This window comes from Lonchura striata, chromosome 2, assembly GCF_046129695.1.
Source record: "Lonchura striata isolate bLonStr1 chromosome 2, bLonStr1.mat, whole genome shotgun sequence".
NCBI lineage: Eukaryota > Metazoa > Chordata > Aves > Passeriformes > Estrildidae > Lonchura > Lonchura striata.
Window position 1 is genome coordinate 30,078,630 of NC_134604.1, and position 25,849 is coordinate 30,104,478.

A 25,849-nucleotide genomic window follows, 5' to 3' on the forward strand; every position below is an offset into this window, starting at 1 on the left:
CTGATGTGGTGCCTTTCTTTGCTTTCTTTAGCAAACACGGACAGATTTCTCCTGGGATGGTATCAATGTGAGTATGCACTGCGTCACTTTTCAAATTTCTAGTCATGGGAAGACCAGGATTTGTTTGACTTTGGATACAGTGGAGGCCAACATGGGAACATGGCTGAAAGTCCTTAGTGCTGCTGAAATTCTGGGAGCGGTCTCCAATTCAGAGGATGGTGATAGATTTTTATTTGCTTCTGAGTCTTTTGCTGTCTGGCAGGTATTTGATCTGTAGGTGGCTGTTGAATTGCTTTCATCCTTTTGAGGACAAATGTGTGCCATTTCATATGTCCTGCTTTTGAGGTATCTGGGCACTGCTACATAAGAAAGGTGTCTGTCCAGCATATTTTAAAAAATAGTAGTCCTTGATTAGAGCATCATTTGATCTTCTCCAGGAGTTTGGGAGAAATGTCTCCCTCATTTTCAGTTGCACATGGAAGTAACAGATTTTATGTTTATGTCTCCTAGGGTAGATGGTGAGTATCAGTTAACTTCAGTTAAAAAGCAGATGAGAAACAAGCAAACATTTTAGTTACACATGTTCCTTTTGCTCTTAATACCTGTGCTATGAAATTTTTTTTTTCTTTTTTACTAATGCAGAAACAGCATACTGAGAACATATTTGCTCTACTGGACTTTTTTAAAGGGTACTTATAAAATATTTTCACATAAGTTAATCTTATAGTTTTGTACACTTGGAAGGACAGGATTAGCAACTCTATTTTGAGTAGTATAACTGTTTTCAAATTCTAGATTCTTTCAAAAAATTTAAAATACCTGTAGCTTTCTTCTTTACTGTGATTTGAAAGCACATGGAACACTGAATGTATTTTTAACTAATTCTCACCTCTTTGATTGGGGCACTTATGGCTTGGGATCTTTTGCCTAGGATCAATTACAGAAACACATTGTGTTGGAAAATAATGGTGCATGCAGCAACTGTCTAGAAGAAATTTGTCCTTTTTTTCCCTCACTGCACCTATGTCTAGCTGAAAGCAAAGTACACAAGGTCATGTTTCCTTAAAGAAAGTAGAAGACAGTTTCCTTACTTGCAGTTTCCCATTTTCCAACCCATACAGAATCCATGGAACTCTTTCACGAGGCAGCTCTTACCCAGTGTAATTCCATAGATCTTCATTGTTACCCAAGCTGGATCATGAATTTCCTTCTGTTCCCATTCATTCCTGCCTTCATGTCACAGCTCTTCAACCTTGCAGTAGTGGGAGCCCTCTGCAATTTACTTTCTTTTTTTTGATGGGTTCCATGGGGCAGCTCACAGCACAGCCCCCACGCTGTCTTGGAACCAGTGGGTGGATACTGAGCAGGAGCACCCAGGCAGGAATGACCAGTGGGGTGTAGATGGACTTTCTCAACAAGCTTCATCACCAAAGGAAATGCATCATGGAACAAGGGCTGTGCTCTCACTTTTGACTGTTCTTCCTCTACTTTCTGATTTCTTCAGCTCACATTACACATGGCATATTCCTGGCTCCACAGTTACAGGATGCTTTAGCTGCTGCATTTACACTCAGTTTCCAGAAAAACTCACCTCTCATATTTTGGCAACTGACTGGAATTATACACAGTGCGAGATCTTTACAATGCCTTCCTTTGCCTCCAATTATTTTGCTGCCCAGTTACTGCTCCACTCACTTTTTGTGAGGTCTGCGCCTATGTCCAAGTATTGTTTTGTGTCAGGATTTAAAATTTCCAGTGTCATAGTCACTACTTTTGAATATCCTTGTGTTTGAAACATTCTGGCCTTGATTTTCAGAGAGGTTGAAATGAAGAGCAGAAGCAATGTTTATTTAGCCCTTGTGAAAGTTAAGCCTCATATGCAATGCCTGGCATCTCTGAAGAAGCCTGATGAATTCATCTTGAGAGATTATTTTTGTGATGATGTTTGTGACGGCTGCCTGTCCCAATAGTGCCCTGTCCTTGTTATTCAGGGACTGAGGATAAAAATAGAAAAGACAGTCAAGAAAATTAAACAGAGCTGTACACCAAATTTCTTTACAGATGTAGGTGCTTGAAACAGGACCCATCACTGATGCAGTCATGATCATTTTATAAGATGACTTTTATATAAGACTATATAAAAAGAAAAAAAACCTCAAAGTAATAAAAAATTGGTAGTGTGATGCATATATGATACATTACTGTGTCTTGCCTATTGCACTGACAGCTCCCCACTGCAAGATCCCTGAGTTGTTCCACAGCCATGTCTTGCGTCTCTAACAAAGAGTTGGGAATGGAAAACAAGTGTGTCTGCGGAAGACTGGCAGCTGCCAATGGGAGACTTCTCACTGCCACTTTCTGCCTCTCCCTCTGGCCTTGCCTCAGTCATTCCCAGTGCTGTGCAATACCCAGTCCTGGTTAAACAGCCTCTAATTTTCTTTTCCTTCTTTTGTTCTTACTGGTTGCTTCTGCTCCTCATCTTCCAACTACCTATTGTTTTCTCACTTCAACTTGCTTCCTTTTCTCCTTGCTGTATATCATTTCTTCATATTCTCTCTCTTTTCAGCTCTCCATGGAAGATACGACCTCCATCCTTCCCAAGCTGAAACGCAACTCCAATGCTTATGGGATTGGGGCTTTGGCTAAATCATCTTTCTCTGGTGAGGTCCTCAAAATTTGACTTTATCCTTGGCAGCTTCTCTCCACAGGCCTTTGTGCCTCTTCCCATATCTCTCTGTCACTCTCACAACTGCTCCTTTCTGGCTTTCGCCTTTTCATGGCCTTAGAGGAGTCTCCACCACCGTGGTTCTAAATACGGAAGTCTCACAGTTGTTGCCCTTTTAAAGAACGGATTTGTCTTATCCTGTTGGCTTCTCAGTGTGCACCCCTGCTCAGACATCTTCAATTGCTTCACCTCAGTCTTGGGTTTAACCCCATTTTCTGTTTCTTAGTTTGTTCACTTCCAGGCTTCATCCTTCATGCCCAGCTCTATCCTAAACGGATTCTAGGCAAGGAAGGAAATGGTCTTTCATATTTGGGGCTCCCCTTTTTCCCCCTTCTGAGAGTTTGTCCAGGGAAAGATGGAGAAACTCCCCTGGAGAGTGATGCAGTGAAAGGTGGGAGACACCCAGCCCTAATCACGCATCCTGTCAGGAAGGGAGGGGAGAAGCTCCACTAAGAGAGGTAAAAAGCGCGGCCGAAAAGGCCGGAGCTCTGTAATAGCCCTGCCTTGCTTCCCAATGTCTGGCCCCTTAGGGATATCCCGCAGCATGAAGGACCACGTGACGAAGCCGACGGCGATGGGGCAGGGGCGCGTGGCTCACATGATCGAGTGGCAGGGCTGGGGCAAGGCCCACAGCCAGCAGCAGCAGCACACGCACGAGACCGCGCGCAAGGACGCCGACGCCTACTCGGACCTCAGCGACGGCGAGAAGGAGGCGCGCTTCCTCGCAGGTAGTGCTGCCTTCCCTCTGCCACGGGGGTTGGACGCGTTGGGGTGTCCCACGGCGGAATCCCTGAGAGATTCCAAAGTGCAGACGCTCGAGGAAAGCACTAAGGGAGAGGCTGTGGGTGGTTCAGGTGGCTGAAGTAGAGAGAGACTTTGATGGTTGGGATATTGCTGGTGGAATGCAAGGTGGGGAGGCTGAGAGCCACTTGGGGGTGATAGGTGTTGCTTAGATAGGGCCAGAGTGGGACAATGTGACCAAAAGATGGGTCAAGGATGATGGTGAAAGCGCAGACTTTGACGCATCTTTGCTTTCCTTCCCTGTCTCCTTTGGCACAGGGGTGATGGAGCAATTTGCTATTTCTGAAGCGACTCTCATGGCCTGGTCCTCCATGGATGGTGAGGATGTCAGTGTAAACTCAAATCAGGACAATCCAGCAGGCAACTACTCTGAGAACTATCAGGAGCTGATGGAGAGCCAAGGTGAGCTCCAGTGTTTCTTGTTAATTTTAAGACACCCCCTTCCTGCTCTGGTTGTCATGTTGCTCTCTTTTGCTCTACCCTGTTTTATTTTGAAGCCCCAGTCAAATCTGCTAGAGTCATCCCTGTTTGTGGAGCTGTCTCCAAGGAATCTAATCTTAGCAGAGAGTTTCCAAAGCCCAGTTCCTTTTGCCTTTTTAGAGCACAGCTGTGGAAAGCTACCAGCTCTTGGCAGTCAGTTGTGGGTATCAAGGTCACCTGCCAAATGCCCAGAGCTGTGTTTTCTCTTTGCCCTCCTTCCCTCTAAAGGATTCACCCACCCTGTGCAGTACCATGCCATGAACAGGAAATAGGCTACCTGGATGAGCCAGCCTGACCTAGGGAGAGTGTCTAACTGTGTGTTTGCCTCCTTTGCTTGCAGAGCACATGGCCCAGACGCAGTATGACAGCTGGCCTCATTCCTACGTCTCGCAGGGCATGTATTGCTTAGGTTCCTCCGACGCCTGGGAGGCCAGTGACCAGTCCCTCATCGCCTCCCCAGCAACCGGCTCCTACCTAGGCCAGAATTTTGATGAGTCCCAGACAAACCTTCAGGAAAGCATTTTGCTTCAGAGTGGCTTCCTCCAGCAGCAGCAGCTGCAGCAACAGCGGCAGGAGCAGAACTTCATCCAGAGCACGGGGCTGGTCCACGTGTGGCCCCTGCAGACTGCTCAGGGTGGGGGTGGAGCTGAGTCCAGCACGTACATGGAGGACCACATTGAGGATGAAGGGAACCCAAGGCTGGAGAAGGCTCCTCTCCTAAACAAGAAACCATCTCTGGAGGAGGATGATGCAGTGTGCCGGGACCTGGAATCTTTGTCTCCTCGAGAGGAGATGGAACATGCTGCACTGAGCCGCAAAGTCTCAGATGTCACCTCCTCTGGGGTGCAGTCCTTTGATGAGGAAGAAGGAGAAACAAACAACTGATGCTTTCTGTGAAGTTCTCATCATTGCTGAACAAAGAGAGGGGTGGCAAGGAATGCAATTACAGGGATTCTTCTTTCCAGCTCCCCATATTTCCAAGAAGACACACCTTCCATTTCTGACATTTAATTATTTTTTTAAGCAAGGAATATCTCAAAGTGATTGACACATAAAAACCTTTTCTTCCCCTCCCTCATGGACACATATTTTGGATTTTGATTGCTCTGGGCAACATGTCATGTGCTTGGAGAGATCTGGATTGGTAAATAATTTCTATACCTTTTTAATACAAAGTCTTGGCTGTGGATACAAACTCTTCTGGTACTGGGAATGTGGCTGATGAGACAGGCTTGGTGTAGGGAGCAGCTTTGTGGCTAGAATTCATCTTGGCAGAATGGATGTTGCTCTGTGGACATGGGCCCCTTCTATCTCATAGAATATATGAATATAAACTGGTTTAAAATGAAGATGTGGCTTTGCAGATCTAGATTGCACTAGCGCTGGGATTGTGAATGTTGCAGAGGATCAGGCCATGGAGGATGTGCTGTGTAACCAGATCCTCAGTAGCACCTTGATACAAAGCTGTAGGTGTGATGGATACGAACGGTGCTCCCAGGGCCTGGGCTGTGCTGCCAGTGTGGCTCTGCTGTGGCATGGATGAATGGGTGCAGATACGAATCTTACCCTGCTCTCGGATATTTATGCTTTGGTCTCTTTAATTTATTTGTTTCTCTCTTTGACATTTCTGCTTTCCCAGGAGCTGGCAAGAGTGGTGTGTCCTTTTGGCAGTGAGCACTGGAAGCCAGTGGAAAGGACATTTTCAGCTACAGAGACAGTCATAAAAAGTGACTCTTGCAGGGGGCTTGAGGACATGCCCATCTTGGTGCTGCTGCTGTGCCCGTCTGTCTTTTCCTTGCCAGCAGAATGGGAGACCCAGAGAGTAGGCAGCAGGTCCAGGAACAGTGTGTACAGTTATGAGATCACAGATACCTAGTTTACATTAGAGTTTTCAGTTTTTGCGCTTTTTTTAAACCTTTTTATATGCTGGATAAGTGTTCATAACAAAGCAGTTAGTTTGGGAAAGGCCTGTACTCCAGTCAGACTTAACAGAAATACTGCACCTTTCCCATTTCTGCCACTCCTGCTGTGCCAAATATAGCTGGATGAAAAGGGTGAGAGGAAATTTTCTCCTCCTATTTGTCTTTTTCTTCTTCCTATGTTTTCTTATTTTGTTTTCCTATCCCCAAGTGGTGTAAATAATGCTCAGTACTTGTTCTGTTTGTTTTTCCCTCCCATCTCTTTTTTAGGTGTGGAGAAAGCTGATTTCAGGAGTTTCCCCTATTTGTATGGGTGATATATTTTTTGTTTAAAAAACCATGATTCTCTAAGTAGGGGGAATTGGTCTCTTGCAATTCCTCGCCATTTTTTTACAGACCTCCTTTTGGGAGGGAGAGGTTTTGAAAGGAAATTGTTTCACTTTCAGCTCTCACCAGAAAATAAACAGGGACAAAAGCAAAAATTACATAAGGTTATTGATTTTGCTGGAGGACTGAACAGAACCAGCAGAGATTACCTAAGTGCTGAGGTTGAATTGCAAGACCTCTTGCAAGGAAGTGTCAGCAGAGCATGGGTGTAGATCAGATGCTGGATCTGATGAGCTAGAGAAAGGAATTTGCCTGGACACTGCCATACTGTTCCAGGAGCAACTCTTTCTCACTTACTCTGACTCATATTTGCTCTGTTTAATTCATGATACATTTGTCTCTTCTTTGCCTCCTCTTCAGGCTTGGTGTGTTTTTTGGATGACAGGAGAGTGATACATGCTTCTTTCCTGCTTCAGGTTCAGTTCCTGCATATTTTCAGGGAAGAATGTCTAAGGCGAACAAAATGTGACTGAAGGAATATCATCAAGTCTCAGAATTTAGACAGCTCCTGGCAAGCAAAGCAAATGATGTCCAGGAATTGTGAAAAGTAGGAATGGGACTCTCAGGAAGAACTTTACCCCAAGCAGCTTTTTCCCACTGACACAGGCAGCTGCAAAAAGAGGGACTCCTTTTTCAATACCCAGGTCTTTCCAGCCAAGTCCACTTCAAGCAGATCTGTCTTCCCTCTCCATTGCACCTCAAAATGAAAGACCTCTGGGATGTTTAAGTAAGATTGGTAATTTGGAGTGGGTAAGAGAGAAAAGTTTTTGTGACCCATCTTTTTTTACGTGTTTGCTTGGTCTTGCTTCTGTCTTTCTAAGGGGCTCGCTCCTCTCCTGAGTGATGAGCTTTCAGTATCTCTTCAAAGATGTTTACACATTCAGGTACTAACCTCCCCTGAGCAGCAAGACTTGATAAAAATGATCTCCTATAGTTCTTGCAGGGCCAGTGGTAGCTCATTGTCCTGAATTAGCTCAGGTCCAGCTGTGGAACAGGGCCTGGGAAATCACACTAGCCAGAAAAGGGAGATGGGGCAAGTGCCAGGAGCACTTCAGCAGATGAGTAAATAAGTAGGTTTAAAGCTATTTTTATTTATTTTTTAAAAGGTCTTCAGGGAAACAAAAATGGTTGGGTGTATACCTTTGTGGGAGATTTGGGTGGCTTGTTGTTTCTTTCTCCAAACCATTTTGTTCCCATGTGCCTCTCCAGGACCAATCTGGATGTTTACAGTGACTTTCAGAGTAGCTTCTAATGATCCCTTTGTGTTGTTTACAGGACTGGGACAAATGGGTTAACTTGTCCAGGGCTTCTTTTTCTTTAATATGGACATGTGGTACATTTACTAAGATGTCTGATTGATGTCTAAAAGATATACCTTATCTCCATGGAAAGCAGCGACAGGGAGTTACCTACATAAGGAAAAGTGTGAAAAAAAATTGATCATATAGAAAATTCTGTGGAATCCAATAGGAAGAGAAAATCTGTAGATTCTTCTAGCCTCTGTGGAATTGGGATAAAGAATTATACCCTGCTGTATAGTTCCATAACCTGCTGTCTTAGAAACCTGTAGAGAGCTTCATTCTCTGTGAATGCAGACTGGTTTGAACACCACTCTCTGTAAAAATCTTCCAGCTTACTAAATTCTGTAATTTTTTTTTCATAAATGTCTTAATATTCTGTGAATAATAAAATTTCAGCCTTTTCCTGAAAGAAAGAAAAAGGCTATTTTCCATACCTCTCCACAATCCAAAAGATCTTCCTGTCCACACTTGCCACCCGAGTGAGCAGCCTGAGCTGAACTGGAAAGGCAGTCTGAATCTCTTTGAAACTGGAAAATTGTTTGTGTAATCTGGCCTTTTCTTACATAACAAGCCTGCTGCCTGTGTGTATCCAATACCAGAGAGAGAGACCTGGAACCTACTGTACATTTCCCAGAAAAGCTCTTATTTTATAGACACACCTATTCAAGCATATGGGAGGCACAGGTGCTCTGTGAGTGGAATTGGCCTGCAGTCCCTTTATCCTGGTGAGGGGGGATGAGTTGAAGCGAGTCCAGCCAAATAGAGCCCAAAGTGTGTTTGTGAGGCTGTAAATAAGAAGGGAAGGTGAGCTCAGTATCCCTGATCTGCAGTTACTAAGAAACAGAGCTCTGCTCTTTGTTTCCACAAACCTATTATGAAGCAAAGCTACACTACAGAAAATTTGGGATATTCTTGAAGTAGTGGAGGTAGAAGATTCTCATCTTTTCTCCAAGCCTTTGTCTTTAGTAGGAACTTGTTGAAATTACTGTGCTAAACATGAAATAATGTTTAACCAGAAGTGACCCTAATTTAAAATCTTCTACTGCAAGAAAATTCTCTCTTGTTCCTTCTCCCATGATTGCTCATGCCTGATTAGTTATACTATTTCATAAGCTTTTCTTTTATATAAATCTGAAGCTTTCTTTACAAGCCTTCTGGGTTCTCTTCAGTTCCATTACCTCAGGCTCTGGGACAGAGAAGTTAATCTGCTTCTTTCAGTTTCTGTGCCTCTAAATCATCATCTTCTTTTGGAAAGCTGCTGACAAGTCATCCACTTGCTTTCCCCCTTAAAAAATGGTAACACCACCTTTCAGGACAGGCTTGCTGCAGAGAACAGAACATGCTTCTAAGCTGATCCAGTGGTGAGCTGCTTGGAAGGAAGAGGAACTCTGCTCTGGCCATGCTCACCTCCCACAGCCCTTGGGCAGGTGCTGGTGCACAGCTGGCCCCCATGAAGCCAGGGACTTTTACCCTGCTATAAAAGTGAAGATGGGAGAGCTGTGAGCAGAGGCACAAAAGGTGCTGTTCTCATCAGCTGGCCTTCCTTTATATCAGGTTGGAGAAACTGGGAAAGTGCACTTTGAAATGGCATCTTCATGATGGGTCTTAAGCTGCTCACAGGAGCTGTCCTGCCTCCTCTCTTCCACCACCAGCAGCTCTGTACTTCTACTGCCTAAAAAGCACCAGCACTAACACTCATTTGGCTGCTCAGGAATTGGCCCCATTGAAAACTAACCCAGTCCCTTACCTAAATAAAGGTTTCAGTGGGACGAACTCTTCATATTGCTTCTCTTGGTGAGGCAGGCATCACTGAGGGCTGGTGAAACTTGTAGATGGTCATGTGGAAGACTGATTGCAGATGCAACTTAAATTGGCTTAAGCTGATTGTGATTTGTCTGTCTGAAAAGAATAAGAACCCACTAGGGTACCAGGAAGGACATTATTCCCCATTTTCTTCCTTAGTGTTTTCCTTGGAATTTTTAGTATGCTCTTATTTGATTTGGTCTTTGTTATTTATGCCCTGTTGTTTCCCTCACTGTTCCCTTCCACAGGCCCCTTGGAGGTAAACCCTGGAAATTGGGCAGGAGGACATGACTAACTTGATATATGCGTGAAATTAATAAAATTAACATGCACAAATCATGTATACACTCAGTGATTAAACTCCATGGCAGCTAAAGATACTGAAAAGTCTTACCCTGTAATTGCAAGAGGGGAGATTTGTTTAATAGTGAGACATAGCTGTTGGAAGGGATTTTTATCCCTATTTTCAGGCCAGTTCCACTCCAGTGTGAGATACAGAAGAGTATGCTGTATCTCTGCATGCTGTGCTGTGCACAGCAACAATGAAAAATGTTAGTTGTAGCCCTGGAGAACTGGAAAAGAAAATCATCTCTGTGACAGAGGTAGGAGGTGTTGTGGTGAGGCAAGGTTGTGTGCAACAGTACAGGGCTGTGCACCACTGTGTGTGGCAGAGAGGGAAAGACATGGAGAGAAAGGCTTGGAAAAAGGTCAAGAAAAGCTTAATGACTTTTGTTTGCATAACACAGGTAAGAAGCTTCATGGCAGACTCCCAGCAGAGTGGACTTAGGTGGAGAATTGCTATACAAGCTGTAGGTCCAGGATTGTTGCAGCTTATGGTACTTCTTAGTCCAAGCCACACTTTTTTTTTTTTTTAAGACAGTGAAAGAGACCTCCCTGAATTTGGGTACCTGCTAGCTTCTTTTTCATTGTCTTAAAAAAACACTTCACAGTGTGCTTAGTTCTTCAGGGAAATCGTATGAGAAATACACAAAAAAGGAACTTACTCCTTGCCCAAATGAAGTTAGTGTGAGTTCTGATCTCACTGGAAAGCCAAAATACCTAAATTCAGCTTAGTTTGCCTTAACTGTTGTATGGATAATTGCCTAGAAGGAGAAGCAAACTCAGATAACCTGCCTCTAAATGCTATAAAAAACAGAGCAACATCGGCAAAGTGTAAGCTCTTCCTTCTAATTTTTCCCAGGTGAATTTTCCAGTGTTACTTGTTCAGATAACTCTGGCATATCTTTTAAACTAACTGTTTGACTTTTTCTAAAAGAAAAAAAAAAAATTCCAATACAGAGATTATCAGCAGCTTACAATTAGAAAAATGTGAATAAGTAATACTTTCATCTTTGATTTTCCTCCCCTGTAGCAGTCTGACAGGGAAAGATTTCTATGCCATGGCTCAGGGAAAGGAAAAATAAACAGGGAAAATATGAGTAAAATGGTGCCTATTAGAACTAAATGTATGTGTAGGACAGCCTACAGTCATTAAAGCACAGTCTCAAATACGATTGCAAGCTGTAAAGTCAATGTCAGGTGCCTCTTTTGTACCATAGGCTTTTCCCAGGCTTAGCAGTAGTGAACCTGTGCAGAAGCAGAAGAGCTGCACTTCTGTGCCAGATCAGTGTCTCTCTGTGTCTCAGAATATGTCATGGAGCCTGAGGGCACTGTGCCCTCTCAGCACCACAACCAGCTCCATGGATTGACTGGGGTCAGGCATGAGGGTTATGGTGTTAACAAATGGACATGGAAGATCTGCACTTGCAACATCAGGGTCTGTTTACATCCTTGCACTGACATTTTCCCCCAGCATAGGCAGACCAAAGTGTTATTTTTTCCATGGAAATGAAGAGAAGCTCTATGATTGTCAGTGTTGGTCTGCACAAAAGAAAAGAAATATGTGATGTATTTTTTAAGTGCAGATACACATTGTTGGAAGAAGTAAAATGTAGTCAGGCTGTGATTCTGAGAAAGAGCATGTTTACTGAAACTGTGAAGACTTGTTCAAGAATGTTTTCAGTGCAGATTCCACAGAATCACAGAATTGTTGGAAGGGACCCTAAAGATCATCAAGTCCAACCCCTCTGCCATGGGCAGGACACATCTACTGCTGTGTAGTAGCTGCTGTCTTCTGGGAAGAGAGGGGTTGCAGTGTTCTGTGGAAAGAATGCTCCTGCTAGGATCTTCCTCATCTTCTTCAGCCGGGGACATTTTAAATGCCCTCTGAAACCTAGTCTTGTTTTTGCTTTCCCATAAGGGATCAAATGCCCATGCTTGCAAGAAAAAAACATCTAAAACCATCTTTTCTCCATTATGGAAACAAGATTGTGCATCAAGATTTGCTTCTAATAAGATAAAGGCATGTAGTCCAGATTCATTGGCCTTCTGGATTCATTTTCATTGGGCATGGAAATCCAGTCATGATTGGATTGGAGGCCACAAGGTTAAGAACCCTCTTCCAGAGCTCTGCCATGCTCATGTGAGACAAGTGTAGGTTGACTTCCCTTCTTTGCAGATACTGCATGCTTGAGCAACGTAGCAAGTCAAAAGCTCTTTTTCAGGTATATATTCTTGTTTGGCTTTAATTTTTCTTCTCTGATTTGTGGATGTTGTGCATGATTGGAGGTCTCTGGGAATCTCTACACTATAAAACTGGAACTCAAAAGTAATTTTACAAGGAACAAGATTTCTCTTGTTTGAGCTCTTTTCAGACATGGGTGGGTACAGGCAGAGGATTTGGGAGGTACAAGGGTGGTGGATGGGAGTCTCAGGGGTGGCATGCAGAATGGATTCCTGAAGCATGTGTAAAAATAACTAAAGGCTTGGGTCGTCAAATGTTGTATTCTCAGTATCTGAAACTACTTCAGCATAACCATATGGGACAATGGAGGTTGCTGCAAAGCAGTTTTCAAGGACTTCCCCCAAGCCTGTACTGTTTTCTGTAGCGGGGAGGCTGCATGGTGATTATGTGTATCCTTTTGAGCTAGTGTTTACAGAGGTGCATTGATGTTTGGGGAGAAAGTACTGAATGGAAGTAAAACAAAAAGGGAAAGGGACCCACTACTGAAAGCTTTCATCCTTACATTGTCCCACACTAGCCCTTAATAACTAAAACGAGTCTGATTTGCCTTTGGTCTTCCAGCTCCAAAACATGTTTGCCTGAAAATTTTTGTTGGATATACTTCGCATGTTTTGATAATGTGACTTATGAGATAAACACTTCTACAAAGCTATATATAAATACATCCATGTGCAACCACCTGCATACATGTGCACACATTACATATAGACTTAGAGAACTATATGGCACTACACACCTCCATGCCTGTATGTGGCAGCAACCACAGTAAAGGAGGGGAGGTAGCTCAAAACAGCATGTACAGTCCTTTATGGAGTTGTTATTAAACAGAATGTGGTCTTGCCCTCCTGGCTGGTGGAAGTGTTTTATTTCTGTGGGACTGGTTCCAGGGGAGTTGCGTCTGAGGAAGGAGGATCCTAGGAAGAGGGGGTGGGTTTCAAGGAGATAGTCTGATGGAGCACCTTGAAAAGGATCCATGGTGGCTTGGAGAAGAACCCCAGAGTAGGAAGTATCTGGTTTCTCATTAAGAAAGAACATCACATGTTGGACTATATAGGGTTAAAATCTGATGTGTGTCTGTGATTACCAGGACATGAATCCTAGGCCAGATTTGAGGATAGAAAGCATCACATCAACACAACCCTCTAATTTAGCACAGAGTGAGTTTTCCTGTTCTACTGAATGAGCATTTTCCAGGTGATACACACAGATTTTGTCCCAATATTGGTGAGATGCAGACATATCTGACTCAGAGTTGGACAGAAATTTCACAACAGCCCATTAGGACACAGAAAGGTGTCTGATGCTTAGGTTGTAAAAGGCACTGACATTGTATGGCACAACTCTGGATTGACATTTCAGTTTTAAATACTTCTCAGCCTCCTGTCCTCATAGCAGATTGGAGAATTGGTCGACCCAGAGGGAATAAAACATCTCTGCACTTCCAACATTATTTTGTCAGCTGCTTCTGATGCAGGACATTGGGCAGATCACTTGTTTGCCATATGAGACTTTTAAATTCTGGCCATAAATGGTGTTACTTCCTTGTCAAGATACTTGTGCTTTTCAGATTCTGTTTCTTCCAGGAGCTAAGCAGTGTCTCTTGCCCTGCTTAAGGCATAGCATATTTTACAACCAGGGCTATTGCACTGATTTTTGCTTTCTGTGTTCTGTTTGAATTCAATTTGCTTCTTTCCAGTTTACCTGCTTTTGCTACTGAATAGATTGCCACCCACCAATTGGTATGTATGTCTGCATAACTGTATTCATAGAATTAATTGTGACTTGCATAAGACATGTTTATTTAACTGCTTTAGGTTTTTGTTTGTTGTTTTTTGAGGGCTTTTTAAAAATGTTATTTTTCTTAATCCTTGTCAGCCTCCCCTGTACTCTCTCCTGGTTTTGTGTGTGGTTTTTGTTTGTTTTGTTCTTTTGTTGTTGATGTTGTTATTTTGTGGTTTTTGTGGTTTTGGTTTGTTTGTTTGTTTGTTTTCCAAATGGCCTCTAACCTACTTTCTTCTTGAAATGTAGTGTGTCAAATGAAATCAGCTATTCCACATATGTTTAAGACTTGAGTCCCTGAGAAAACAAAATGTCTCTCGTCCTGGAAGTCATACCTCTGCATAGGAAAAATGTCTTTTTTCCTTAATTTCACATTATGCTGCAAAGATGCTGTCCAGCTGCTGAATGTTTCACCTAAAAGAACTCTTCTGTCATCATACTAGATTAGACTTACCCCTCAGTTAAGTTCATCTTCTCTGGATTTAGCTGCTGCCCCAGCATGAACCTTATTCTGTGGTATCTGCCCGAGGCTCTCATCTCCATTTTCTGCTTATTTCTTTGTTTAGACTAGATGGCAAACCTACCATATGTTTCTCTCACGTTGCTGTTTTACAATACCTCATATGTTACTTCTAAGTGATTAATGAGAAAGGTAACTAAAAAGGGCATAAGAGCATTCTTCCTGTACACCTCACTGGATCTGCACTTTGCCAGCTGCAAGGGTACTTTCTACACAGTTCCTCAGACAGATCCTATCTCCTGTGCCAGAGAAATTGCCAGTTTGAGTTAAGCATAGGATTCTGTGACATGTTTGGTCACAATCCAGCCGTCTCAGCTCCCATTTCTTTTCACAGCCTGTTTGCTTAAGTGCACTATAGAACTTTGAGGGGGGAGAGAAAAGCAGATTTTTTTTTTTTTTCATTTCAAATGTATTTCTCATAAACCTTCCATTACTGTTTCTTGCATTTGTTTCTGTGTGGGAAAAACCAGAAAAGCTTCTAACTTGAGTTTGTGTGGCTTTAATTCTGACTATATCTCAGTATACCTTTTAGCTTTACCTTCTGTTCTTCTAATTGAGTAGCCATTCAGTAAAGAGCCAGATACTAGCAGTACTTAGGTTGTTGGTCCTCTAAAGTAGGCAATTCACATTTTCATTTCTCTGCATTCTGTTTCATTTATGAATTTGCTACTGGACTTTTCCTCTGCTGGACGTTGTCCTCCGTATCAGGTGCAATTCTCCAAGTTGGCTAGGTATGTTTCTGTAACTGGTTTTACTACATAGCACAAGATGTTTGCAGTAGGAGCACACTAAAAAGACAGGATGGGAGCAGATGCTAATTTGAAAGACCAGTGCTTGAAGCAGTGATAGGTTTGGGTGAGATTACCTCGTTTAGCCATCACAGTAATCCCAGCAGTGTCCACAGCAGAGTCTTGCTTGTCTTACGATGAAGCTGCACTGGATCTTGATGGCAGCCAGCAAGCTGAGGGGAGCAGAGATGTGGCTCAAGGCACTGGAAACTGAGATGAAGAGTTTTCTGCTACTGCACAGCTGTGATTTGACAGAGGTGATGTTTGTGTGTGTGCCTGAGTGTGTGTGCAAAGGGTTGTCTGTCCAGGGGCTGGGAGGACACACAAGAACAGCCTGTGGCTCACAGTCAGGACCAGTTTAAGCTTGTCTCCCACAAGCATTAAAAACACAGCATTAAAAAGTTTCGCATCACATCTTAAGACCCTAATCCTAATGCTCAGGCATGGCTTTTATGTGTAAATTTTAATTATTGGTCTCAAGTATTGATTATATTTTTATGACAGCTGTGCCCAGATATCTGCTTATGTGGCTATGAGCAACTTAGTGCTTGCTGTGACTGTATTTTAGTAGTGTGTTTTTAATTATACCCTACCTGGGTTTGGTCTAATTTGGCAAAAAGGGATCTTCTCTTGCTGGTTATTGCTGGTCTTGTACTTTTTGGCCACAAAACACACACTTCTATACAGTATCCACATAACTGGCCAGAAGGGGGATGTTGTTTTTATAGACTGTCTCTCTGTTTCTACCTGTACTGTTTTTGTCCATAGGCTTAGAATTTCTTTAGTCACAAATGGCAACCAAAAATGTTACTTTGTTGAGGCAAATCTTTCTTGTTCATTTCCATGTGTTTTCTCCTTTATTCAGCTCATGGCCAAGTCTCTTAGTTGTGTCATAGCTACCTAAAGCCCCACTTGTTGTCTTACCAACATTGTCTTCCCTATTTTTTAAAATTCTTTATATTGATGAATTCAAAAACAAGACTGTGCTTTCACCCTTAACTGCCATGTGAAAGGAAGAGTTCACTTTTTTGCTAGATTTGAATTTCTGTCTGGATGGGAAGACCTCACAGCTGATACAAATTCTGAGGCTTGAGAAAAGAAAATTTTTCCCTGTAGCAAATCAAATCTGTGCTATTTGTACATGATGGGAGATGCGGGTTTTAAAGTGACAGATCAGTGTGACTTTGTTTGCTGGAAAAAAGTTTCAAGTTTAAATTTTGAGGGGGAGTGTAGTGGGATAGCCTGAGAGGGCACAAGCTTAAAGTTCCCTTGACAATGGTAGGTTTAGTATTATTTTTCTGCACATTTTGCAATTATTAATGTACTTGGCATCAACTCAGTGAAGATTTTATTGATAAGATGGAAGTGGAAACAACTTCAGCATTTGCAAACCATCTTTGCAGAGTGTTTTTTGTCCCATCCTGGCTCCATATGCATTTGCATGTATGAATAAAGGTGAGAAAATGGTGCAGATGGATGCTGCTTCTGTTCCATGAGTGGAGGCAATACCTGGAATGGATCTTGAGTAGTGTCCACAAAGAGCAGCAGTTACAGCCACCCTTCAGCTCCCCCCAAGAAAGCAATCCTGCTCCTCACAGTAACCCAGGCACAGCTGAAGGCACTAGGAATGGAGAGGTACCTGTGTGTGCATGTGTGGGCACACGTGTGTTCCCTTGCCATCTCAAGTGATAAGCCTCAAGATGCTTTCCAGGTTAGCCAGTGTTTCACTCCCCAAGCCTCTCCACGTGCATCATTTTTTGTTCCAGCTTCATGTCCCTCAGCTCACAATCTGTCTGTCGTGACTCACACACTCGCTGGCTTTGATTTAGACTCCCATCTGCTTTCTCAGAAAGTCACATCCCAGTTCTGCTGTAACACACTGTAGGAGAAGTGTGGGACTGGAGCAGAGCATATATCTGTATTCAGGAGAGAGGAGGGGGAGGTGTGCTGACTCCAGCCTCAAAGTTTCTCCTTGTCTCATCTGTCTCAGTGGATGCCTGTGGTTAAGCTGTAAAATATAAGTCTGCACAGTAAGGCTGGGGATGACTTTGAGAAACTCATCCTTCTTGAGTGTGCTTGGACCCTCAGACCAGATTTGGTCTCAGTGTTGTCCCTCATTGAATATTTATGATTTTGTAAAAGGAATGTCCTTTCTCCTCTGCTTATATAAGGGACTATCACGATTCACAGAGAGAAAAAAAAAAAAAGGCAGTTGTTCTGCCTCTTCCCTGCAGTCAGCAGAAGGTGACACAAAGGTAGTGTGGAGGCCGTGCTGATGCCTGGCAGACACAGACGTGCCCCTCTGGTGGAGCCAAGCAGCTGCTGTGTGCCAGGGACTTGCCCTCAGATCACCACTGTCTCCTCACAAGGACAGGGTGGCTCCTGGTCATTGAGGCAGGGAAAGGATGTCCCCAGTTAGCTTATCAAGGGTGATCTTGTGCCTTAAACAGAACAGACCTGGTGGGCTCTGAATTCCAGACAGCAATAATAAATTTTTCTCTCTGCAAGAGATTAGTGGGGAAGATTTCCTTCTCCTGTAAGCTTGTCACAGACTCTCCCACCCATAAGCATCATCAAAGAGCAATTGGTGCAAGGTCAATCCTTGGAATTAAAGCCAGGAGGGAATTTTCCTTTGGTGACTGGGTAAGAAGTAATGATATTTCTGACTTGCTCCTGAGAGAGCTTATGGAAAATCATGTGTCAAAGTAGAACTGGTCACTCTAAGTTAGAGAATGCTTTACAAATACCAGGTAGGGGAATGAGATTACTTCCAACAATGTATTTTCAGAGCTTGGATTTCTTCTCTGTTGCTGATAAGTGGAAACACATCTAATAGGCTGCTTGGGACTGTATCTAAGTGCTATGAGACACCAAAAATATGTAGAAAAAGATGTAGACTGTTAGAAGAAGTTGCAGAATACACAGAATTTGGTTTTGCCTGTTTACTGAGAAAACCTCACAAGAGCAGTGAATTAAACAAAGCAGCATCTTACCTTTGGATGCCAAGGTTTTGCATGCATGACACGAACTGACAAGATGTCTTTTTGCAAGATGCAGATCTGCTCCAGATTTAGAACTGGAATAGAGAGGGATGCTGCAGACAAGGGTTGAGGTCTCTGCTGTTAGTCACAACAGAGAGAAGCTGGCAAAAGTGAGAGCTGGAATTCTCAGATCTGAGGTATGCAGAAATATGTGGAAAATAGGCAGGGTAGAATTACCAGGAAAAGAGAGCAGGAGTTTTCAGAAAGAAACCTGTTTTCAAGGTGTAGAAAATGTGTCTTCCCTCTGCTGTATTTCTTGGCAGCCTGCTAACACTCCATAATAATTTTTTTTTTTTCTTGAGTTCTTATATTTTAAGACTATAGCTGTGGAAAATTGTGAACAGTGATTCAGAGAGACAAACAGTTATTTGAAATATAGGTACATACATGCTGTTTTACTCCTCTTCCCCCAGTATTGAGGATGCCCTCACTTAAGATTTTCCCATTCTGTTTTAAAATTTCAGAGATGATAGGAAAACAAATAAGGTTTTCTCCCTTCTAGTGTTTTCTAAAGCCTTGGCTGAATTCAATATGAGACACATACCAAATACTTTCCTCCCATCTGTTTTTAGGGCATGGCTCAGCTGTAGGACAGAGGAGAAGCTCCTAACTGCATCCCCATCCAGGAAAATCCCAGACTAAAAATTGAGAAAGAATAAAAATGTTCTATGTGGGAATGTTTGGGGGGGGTGCAAGATAAGAGCCAGTGAAAAGGAGCTGCAGCAACACGGACAGGGTGGCAGTCAGAAGCAGCGGGATGCTTCCAGCCTGGAGGTCTGGCTGTGTTACGCTGCTGCGTGCAGACCTGGTGTGACTGGAAGGATGGCACCAGTGGCAAGTGAGAGCTGATCCTCCTCCACTTTCCACATGGCAGATTGACCCAGAGCATCGTGACTGTGCAGCAGTATCCATGTCCTGTTGCAGTGTGCTCTGCCTGCACTCCAGCCCCTCGCAGTCCACATCTGACACCTGCACACGCCTGGATAGTCCAGCAGCCTAATAGTCTGCACAGAGAATCATTCCTCTGTGAGGATTGCGAAGAACATCCAAAAGCTTCTCTTTGAGGAGGAAACACAAGAAGACTGGCTCACTGAAGAGTGTGGTGGACTGCTGCACTCACACCAGCTATAAGGGAACATCCTCATCCTCATCGTCATCTTCATCCAGGTCAGTGGTACGCAGGTTTATGTCCTTGAGGATGTCTGAGATGTTTTCAGCAACTCGCCCTGTCAGCTCCATCTCTTCCAACTCAGTATCCGTGGCATAAGCGGAGCTGGGGACTTCCCCCTCTTCCTGAGAGTGGGAGGGCTGGGGGGAGTGTGAGCAGGGGGGCAGGGGGCTCTCAGTGCCCAGGTTTGCTGCTGGCTCTGCTGCCACCGTGCTGTTGTCCTCTCGGCTCCACGCCTGAGCACCCTGCCCCACCTTGGTGGCGGTGGAAGTCCGGTTGATGTCACGGAAACTGGCAAGGGGTGGTCGGAGGCGAACCCCAGAGCGGGTGGAACCCTCTATTGCCTTCTGGAGCTGGAAGAAGAGAAACACTTCAGAAGAAAAACATGATAGGGAGGTTGGCCCAGCCCTGCCCAGCAGAAGTTCATCTACTCCCCAGGCTGAAAGGATCACAAATAGAGTCACAGCTCTACCTCTGGGGCCTATAGAGATAATCTTTTACAGTGCTGATGTAATGAAAAATTCCATGGTAAACAACAAATTCTACACCTCTTTCAGAAACAGTAATAGCCACCCAGTTAAGAGTGCTTATTAAGCCTGCACTCATGCAAAATATGAACCCGTTAACATCCCTGCAAACAACACCTGCTGCCTCCTCTGAAATGCAGTCATCCATTCCTTTACGTGGCTTCCAAAGGGCAGACTCAGAATTCAACATTGGATTGAAAATGTAGCGCTTGCAGTTATATATATTCCAGGTGGAACTTGCAGCACCTGTGAGTCACTGCAGTGATCCACAGGACACTTGCAGTCATTTAAGAGGCTGGCAGTGGATGTGTACTCACCTCTTCCAAAGCCAGCACTCCCCTCAGCTTCCCCATGCTGGTTACGTAGGCATGGCTGAGGCCCAGCAGTGAGAACAACGTGTGTGTCTAGGAGCAAAACCACAAAAGACCATCTCAGGGACTTTGAAAATGAGCAACACAGAACTTTGTGCTAGAGCTGGGACTCAGGATTTAGAAATGGAAATCACAAAGACACAAAACTGTGCAGTTATCCCAGTGAGAAATCTTCCCCTTTTGTATTTGCCAAATACTGCTCTTTGCTCCTTCTGCTGTGCAGCTGTAGTTGGGGCTGTGCTGATGTTGGGGAGCACATTCTCAAGGTCATTCTCATCCTGCAGCTGGTGGAGATTCACATACAACACCCTGTGTTGTTCATTTGAAGATCTACAGATCCTGTTTCATTTTGGTGCTGGAAACTGAGCTACGGTATAGTAATATGTAAAGTCAAAAACTGCTTAGGTTATTTATTGCAGTGCTTTCCTTATCAATAGAGGATTTCTTTTTTCCTGTCCCAGAATATTTTTCTGTGGAAGCTTAAGTTTGTTGCTGCTTATCCAGTGCAGTGAGAGCACTGAGAACAAGTTATTCTCTTTCTCTTACAAAGTCTCCTTGAAAGGACAGATATCACACTGCTATCAGTCTTTTCTTCAGCCTAAATATACCCCATTATTTTACTATTATATCACAGATCTGGGTTTCTAAAACTTTCCACAATCTCAGTGCTCATCTCTGGTATATTTCCAGCCTCCAGGTTCTTGAAGCTGAGCTCTAGCTGGACTTCACCTGTGGCATTACATGAAATCATTGTTTGACCTTTTTTTTTTTTAGCATCATGAGATACTGAATGGCATGTTCAAGTGTAAACTAGGAAAAATCTGATTTCTCAAGAACAAGACATTTTACTCTAATGTAAAAGAAAACCAGACTAGCTAAATATAGTTTGGTCATGATAAACTGTGATATTATTTTCATTGTCAGTAGTCTAACATTTAGCTCTATCTGTGCATACTTCATACAATTTGATTATTTATTCCTGGGTTGTTGTTTTTTTGTTTTTTTTTTTTGTTTTGTTTTGTTTTGGTTTGGGTTGGTTTTTTTTTTTGTGTGTGTGCATCCACGTTAAGTTGATTTGTCTGTTATTTCAGAGTTTCTCACTGCTCTTTTGTATGACAGGTATGAAACTTTCCCCATGATCAGCCTTCAGGTATAATTTTTGTAAGCCTATATTCTCGAAGATAAATGCTAGTGGTTTTCAGATTACTTCACCCACTCCTTCAGAAAACTAATTTGAACTATATATTAGCCTATTCTTGTTTTGCTCAAGGCTGAGATCTTATCAGTAATTAATTTGGTATAAGGCCTATGCTAACCATTCACATTAAATATTGATAAAAGCATGCACTGTGCACTTCTGCTTCAGTAGACTGCTTTCCCTTTCCACTGAGTAAAAGTTCAGTCCTATCTTCCTCCTGACACATGATGATTGCTTTACTCTCCTGTCATCCTTTGCTGACTCTAGATGTTGCATGATCCAGCTTCCTCTTTCCTTGTGCTTCAGTTCCATGAAGAGCCTGTGACACAGGCAGACTCTACACCCTGACAGAAACACCCTGAGAAATCCAGGAGTGCTCATTCCAGTGCTGCACACTGACAGGGCAGAGTGTAAATCTCAGTGTAATGCCTCAGCAGCAAGGCACACAATGCTGCTGTTAACGTAGCAGATTTTTTTTTTTTATCCAAAAGCTTTTTAAATAAATGGACATGGACTTCTTATCACAAAGCCTTTCATTTTGCAGGAGATTGGAGATATACACAGAAGATTACAGGAACAAGCTCACTTCTGTAGCTCCATGTGAAAGTGGCTGGTGATAGTAGTTGTAGGTGAAGACAAGGAGAAGAAATAAGTCATAGATTGGACTTGGAATGAGTGGAGAAGAGTGATGAATGCCTCAGGGAGACATCTGCACTCACCTTGTGCAGGGAGGTTCTCTCCACCAGTTGGAAAGGGGAGGGATCGACGCGGCAGCTGTCAAAGCACACGTTCTTGTTCAGCTCCTCCTGTTCCCAAGCATCTATCTGACACAGGAAAGAAGGGGAGTCACTCTTGCAGCTACCTGCACCATTGCTCTCTTGTGTAACCAAACTAGTCCCCTTCTCTGTTAATGCTTCTTCCTTCCTATGTACAGCATTCATCTTGTCTGTTATATCTCACCCCTCATGTTTCCCATCCCTTTTTTACCAGATTTCAAGTCCCTGTGGAAACAGGGCAATTCAGAGATTTTCTGAGAAGATGAAGTTTTGTTTTTAACTTCTTAAAGAGGGAGTGAACATCTTTAGCTTTCCTTTCTGAGTGCATCTTCCCCTTGTCATTGCAAGATAATTGATCCATTGTGTAAGAAATGAAGGAACAACGTGGGCCTACAGAAGGATTTAGATGAGGTAGCATCTGTGGAGGCCTCTAGTCCAAAACCCTGCTCCAGCAGGGCTGACTTCAAAGCTAGATCAGATTAGTCAGTCTTACCAGCACATCTAGCCAGTCTCTTCTTTTATGGGCGAGACTTGCCCACTGTGCCACTCCAAGAAGAAAATTGCTTTGGCTGTGACTTTATCTGGCAATCACTGGGGTTCCTGGAGTATTGCAAGTGATAGGAAATGGGTACAAGAAGCACTCATATGACCTCACTCAGTTTTTGCACCTGGGCTTACCTCTTCTGGTGTCATTGTCTCAATGACTTCCACTGGCTCCTGTAGGAGAAAACACTGTTCAGGACAGCCAAGGAACCCACAGTTTCACAGAGTACAGAAAAGGAAAGTCTGCACAGCCTCCCCACCCCATGTGGTCCCCTTTTTGTTCCAAATGGTGCATTAGATTTTCCAAGTGCTGAGATTTTCTTTATACTCATCCATTATACGGTGTACTCTGCCCTTGCTGTGCTTCCCTTGCCAATGACAATTCACCATGGAGTTCTGCTGGAGCAATTCAGGTGCCTAAATATGGCCATCTAATACTGATTTAGATGCTCTTGGGATATCCCACATGGGGTCCAACCACTGCCCTGGAGTGGATGGGTCTCCCATAAACTCTGTTATCCCCAAACCCTGTGCAGATGTGTCAGATAACCAAGGGCATTTAACATGACAAGAGCCAAAAGCATTTTTTTTTTCATTTTTCTCCATCTGTCCAAAACTGTTTGCCAAATGGAATAGAACTGTGTTTTATTGCATGTTAGCCAAAATATCATTAATTTTTTTCACTGAGAAAAGATGCCCAAACTCAATCATGATGGTTGCCTGACACCTGAGCACAGGTGACTCTTTAGGAAGATGCACACTCCTTTACAGTAATTACACCCTTTCTCCTTGGAGGGAGTTTCCCACTGATGCTGTCAGAGATCAGGACCATAATTGTGTCCATGCTTTAGCCAAATGCTGAATGCCTCAAATAGTAGTTTCTAGTTCCATTGCATTCCCTTCCTTCTTCAGGGTACTCCCAGGCTCTCTGTAGCCCTAACCTGGATGGTGCTCTCTGTTTCATGTGGACGGCTGCAATGGCACAAGAGCTGCTGGATGAGTTTCCTCAGACTCCTGAAACTGCCTGAAGGATGAGAACAGAACATGTGGATAAGAGAGAAGAACAAGTGAGAGACAAAAATACAAAGCCCCACACCTATCACATCCTCTTAGCCAAGGCAGGCTGGGAAATACTATGAGGGACACGATAGAGCTGGGCTGGTCACAATCTGGCATTTAGTTTGTAAGATGGTGTCTGGGACATTCCAGAATAAATATTCCCTTTCAACAAAGCATATCAACAAACTGGATGTGACAGGTGCCAAGGGGTGAGGAGTCCATGTGTTCTGCCAGCAGTGGAATGATAGGAATAGAAAAGACCAGAATTATACTCCTGGACAGGGAGTTAGCAAAGTGGAGGAGACAGGGCCTGATGCTGTTGTGGACAAGGCTGTGGAGGAAGTTTGGTCAGAAACAATGATAGCTGTGAGCCAAACAGAAAAAAGGAAAGCAAGGTCTCATGAAATCATTCCTGTTCCACTTCCTTTTGTTGTTCCTAGGTCACCCAGTTCTAGCTTCATGTAAAATGTTTTACGCATTGTCCTTCTTTTCAGATGTGGTTCTTTTTCTGCTTTGGTAGGATAGGTGGATGGCTGCCCCACCACTCCACTGCTCTGGAAGCATAAAGTGGATTTTTCTATGCCTTAGAGGTTTAGTCACACACGAGGAGTGTTAACGAATCAGAATGTGCTATATACTCTATTACATGTAACACTTGGGTGCCTAAAAGCATGAGCTAAAGCCCTACCCTCTGTACTCATTCTCAAGACTGGGCTACATCTCTGTGCTTACTCACTCTGCATATTTCAGGATGCATAAAGGATAAAAACAACCCACTATCCTGCATCACATATAAATGATAAATGAATCAGAAATTAGCTATGAGTACAGTCTTGAAAGCAAAGCTAATGCAGGCTGGGGTGTGACACAAAGGAGCACAATACATCAATGTTTGTCCATTACATTAATGCAGCTGAATCAAAGAGATGTGTGTCCAAGGGAGAAGCCTTCAGTTTTGGAGATGGCTGAGCTACTCAAAAACTTAGTGCAGATATTTAGCTCTCAGGCTGCTTTCCCCAAGGAGATTAATTCATGTGGTGAAGGAGCCAAGAGAAGGGACTGTTCTTTGCAGACTCTACAGAAAATGTCCAAGGAGTTGTTATTGCAAAGAATGGAGTGGGGAGACAGAGAGTCCATCCTTAGAGGGCCTACTTATTCCGTGCTCGCTGAGGGATCATAACAGAAGGTATTTCCAGGTATGTTACACTGATGTTGAGGTGCACTAACAAAATGTCTTTCATTGAGGAACAGCAGAGAAAGCTCTTCCTCTCAGTCTCTGGGAAATCAGCACCTCACACAGGCAGGTACACACAGTTAGCATGAAAGCTTCCCCAAGCTAGCTAGGATGTGGTTGAGCCATGACAGAAGGTACCATACCTGAGTGCTGCTGGGGCTCCAAGGTTTCAGGCATTTGTTTAAGAGGACTTGTTGGGCCATTTGGCTCCTCTGGGTAACTGGGAGTGGGACTTGGAGGACGAGGCAGCTGTTACAGAAAGGAGAGAAAATAAAGTTCACCTTCTGCCATTTATTTCTCAGCCTCCCCAAAAGCCTGCTTCTAAGAAGTCTCTGTGTTGTAGCCTGTCCACTTCTCTACCTCACCTCTCCCTTCTCCTCTGTATCCTCATCCTCATCGACATAAGCAAAAGAGTCGTGCTTCAGCTTTGGCAGGTTTGCCCAGGGTCCATCGTAGGGTGCCTCATTCAGCTTCTGCTGCATTTCTCTGTTGAGGAGCCGTCGCCGCTCGGGGCTGATGTGTGTCTGGAGGAGAGCCTGCAGTTCCGACCGCTCCACAGAGCCCAGCAGGATCATGGACTCTGCACAACACAGAGCAGGGGAGCCATTAAACCTCCTCAAGGTTTTGAAGGACCCCTTCCACATATCACCCCTTCCTCCTTCCAGCCTTTTCCAGGTGCTCAGGCTCGTGCTATCTAGAGCTGTACAAGAGTCACTGACCAGCCCTGTGGTGGCTCCTAGGCTGTGGGAAGGGACCTGGCTGTCCTGAGCTGTGCCACCCCCATGGATGCTCTTGGCTCATGCAGGATCCCAGGAGAGTCCTGTTATCACAGTTCAGTCTACAGA

At 43.7% G+C, this 25,849-nt stretch overlaps 2 protein-coding genes across 5 annotated transcripts in view; one reads left to right on the forward strand and one right to left on the reverse strand.

Moving 5' to 3' along the window:
- The window catches only part of FAM131B (family with sequence similarity 131 member B), a 32,767-nt gene extending 19,925 nt beyond the window's left edge, over positions 1-12,842 (forward strand). The window contains exons 3-8 of one of the 3 annotated variants that reach the window (XR_013339458.1): positions 32-67; positions 2,567-2,656; positions 3,243-3,453; positions 3,785-3,928; positions 4,347-5,150; positions 5,646-12,842. Coding sequence is in view for 2 of the 3 variants with exons in the window: in XM_077781266.1 (XP_077637392.1) it covers positions 32-67; positions 2,567-2,656; positions 3,243-3,453; positions 3,785-3,928; positions 4,347-4,891 (1,026 nt within the window). In the remaining variant the exon portion in view is untranslated. Of the gene's footprint in view, positions 1-31; positions 68-2,566; positions 2,661-3,242; positions 3,454-3,784; positions 3,929-4,346 lie in introns of all 3 variants that reach the window. The other 2 variants (XM_021549057.2, XM_077781266.1) reach the window with 2 other exon arrangements.
- A 5,172-nt stretch (positions 12,843-18,014) lies between these two features.
- Positions 18,015-25,849, reverse strand: part of CLCN1 (chloride voltage-gated channel 1) — a 56,650-nt gene continuing 48,815 nt past the window's right edge. Inside the window, exons 17-23 of one of the 2 annotated variants that reach the window (XM_021549077.3) lie at positions 25,370-25,584; positions 25,148-25,253; positions 23,653-23,735; positions 22,847-22,885; positions 22,112-22,216; positions 20,141-20,227; positions 18,015-19,649 (exon numbers count right to left, since the gene is read on the reverse strand). In XM_021549077.3, coding sequence (XP_021404752.3) covers positions 19,254-19,649; positions 20,141-20,227; positions 22,112-22,216; positions 22,847-22,885; positions 23,653-23,735; positions 25,148-25,253; positions 25,370-25,584 — 1,031 coding nt within the window. In that variant the 3' untranslated portion in view covers positions 18,015-19,253. Of the gene's footprint in view, positions 19,650-20,029; positions 20,228-22,111; positions 22,217-22,846; positions 22,886-23,652; positions 23,736-25,147; positions 25,254-25,369; positions 25,585-25,849 lie in introns of those variants that run through there. The other variant, XM_077781265.1, reaches the window with a different exon arrangement.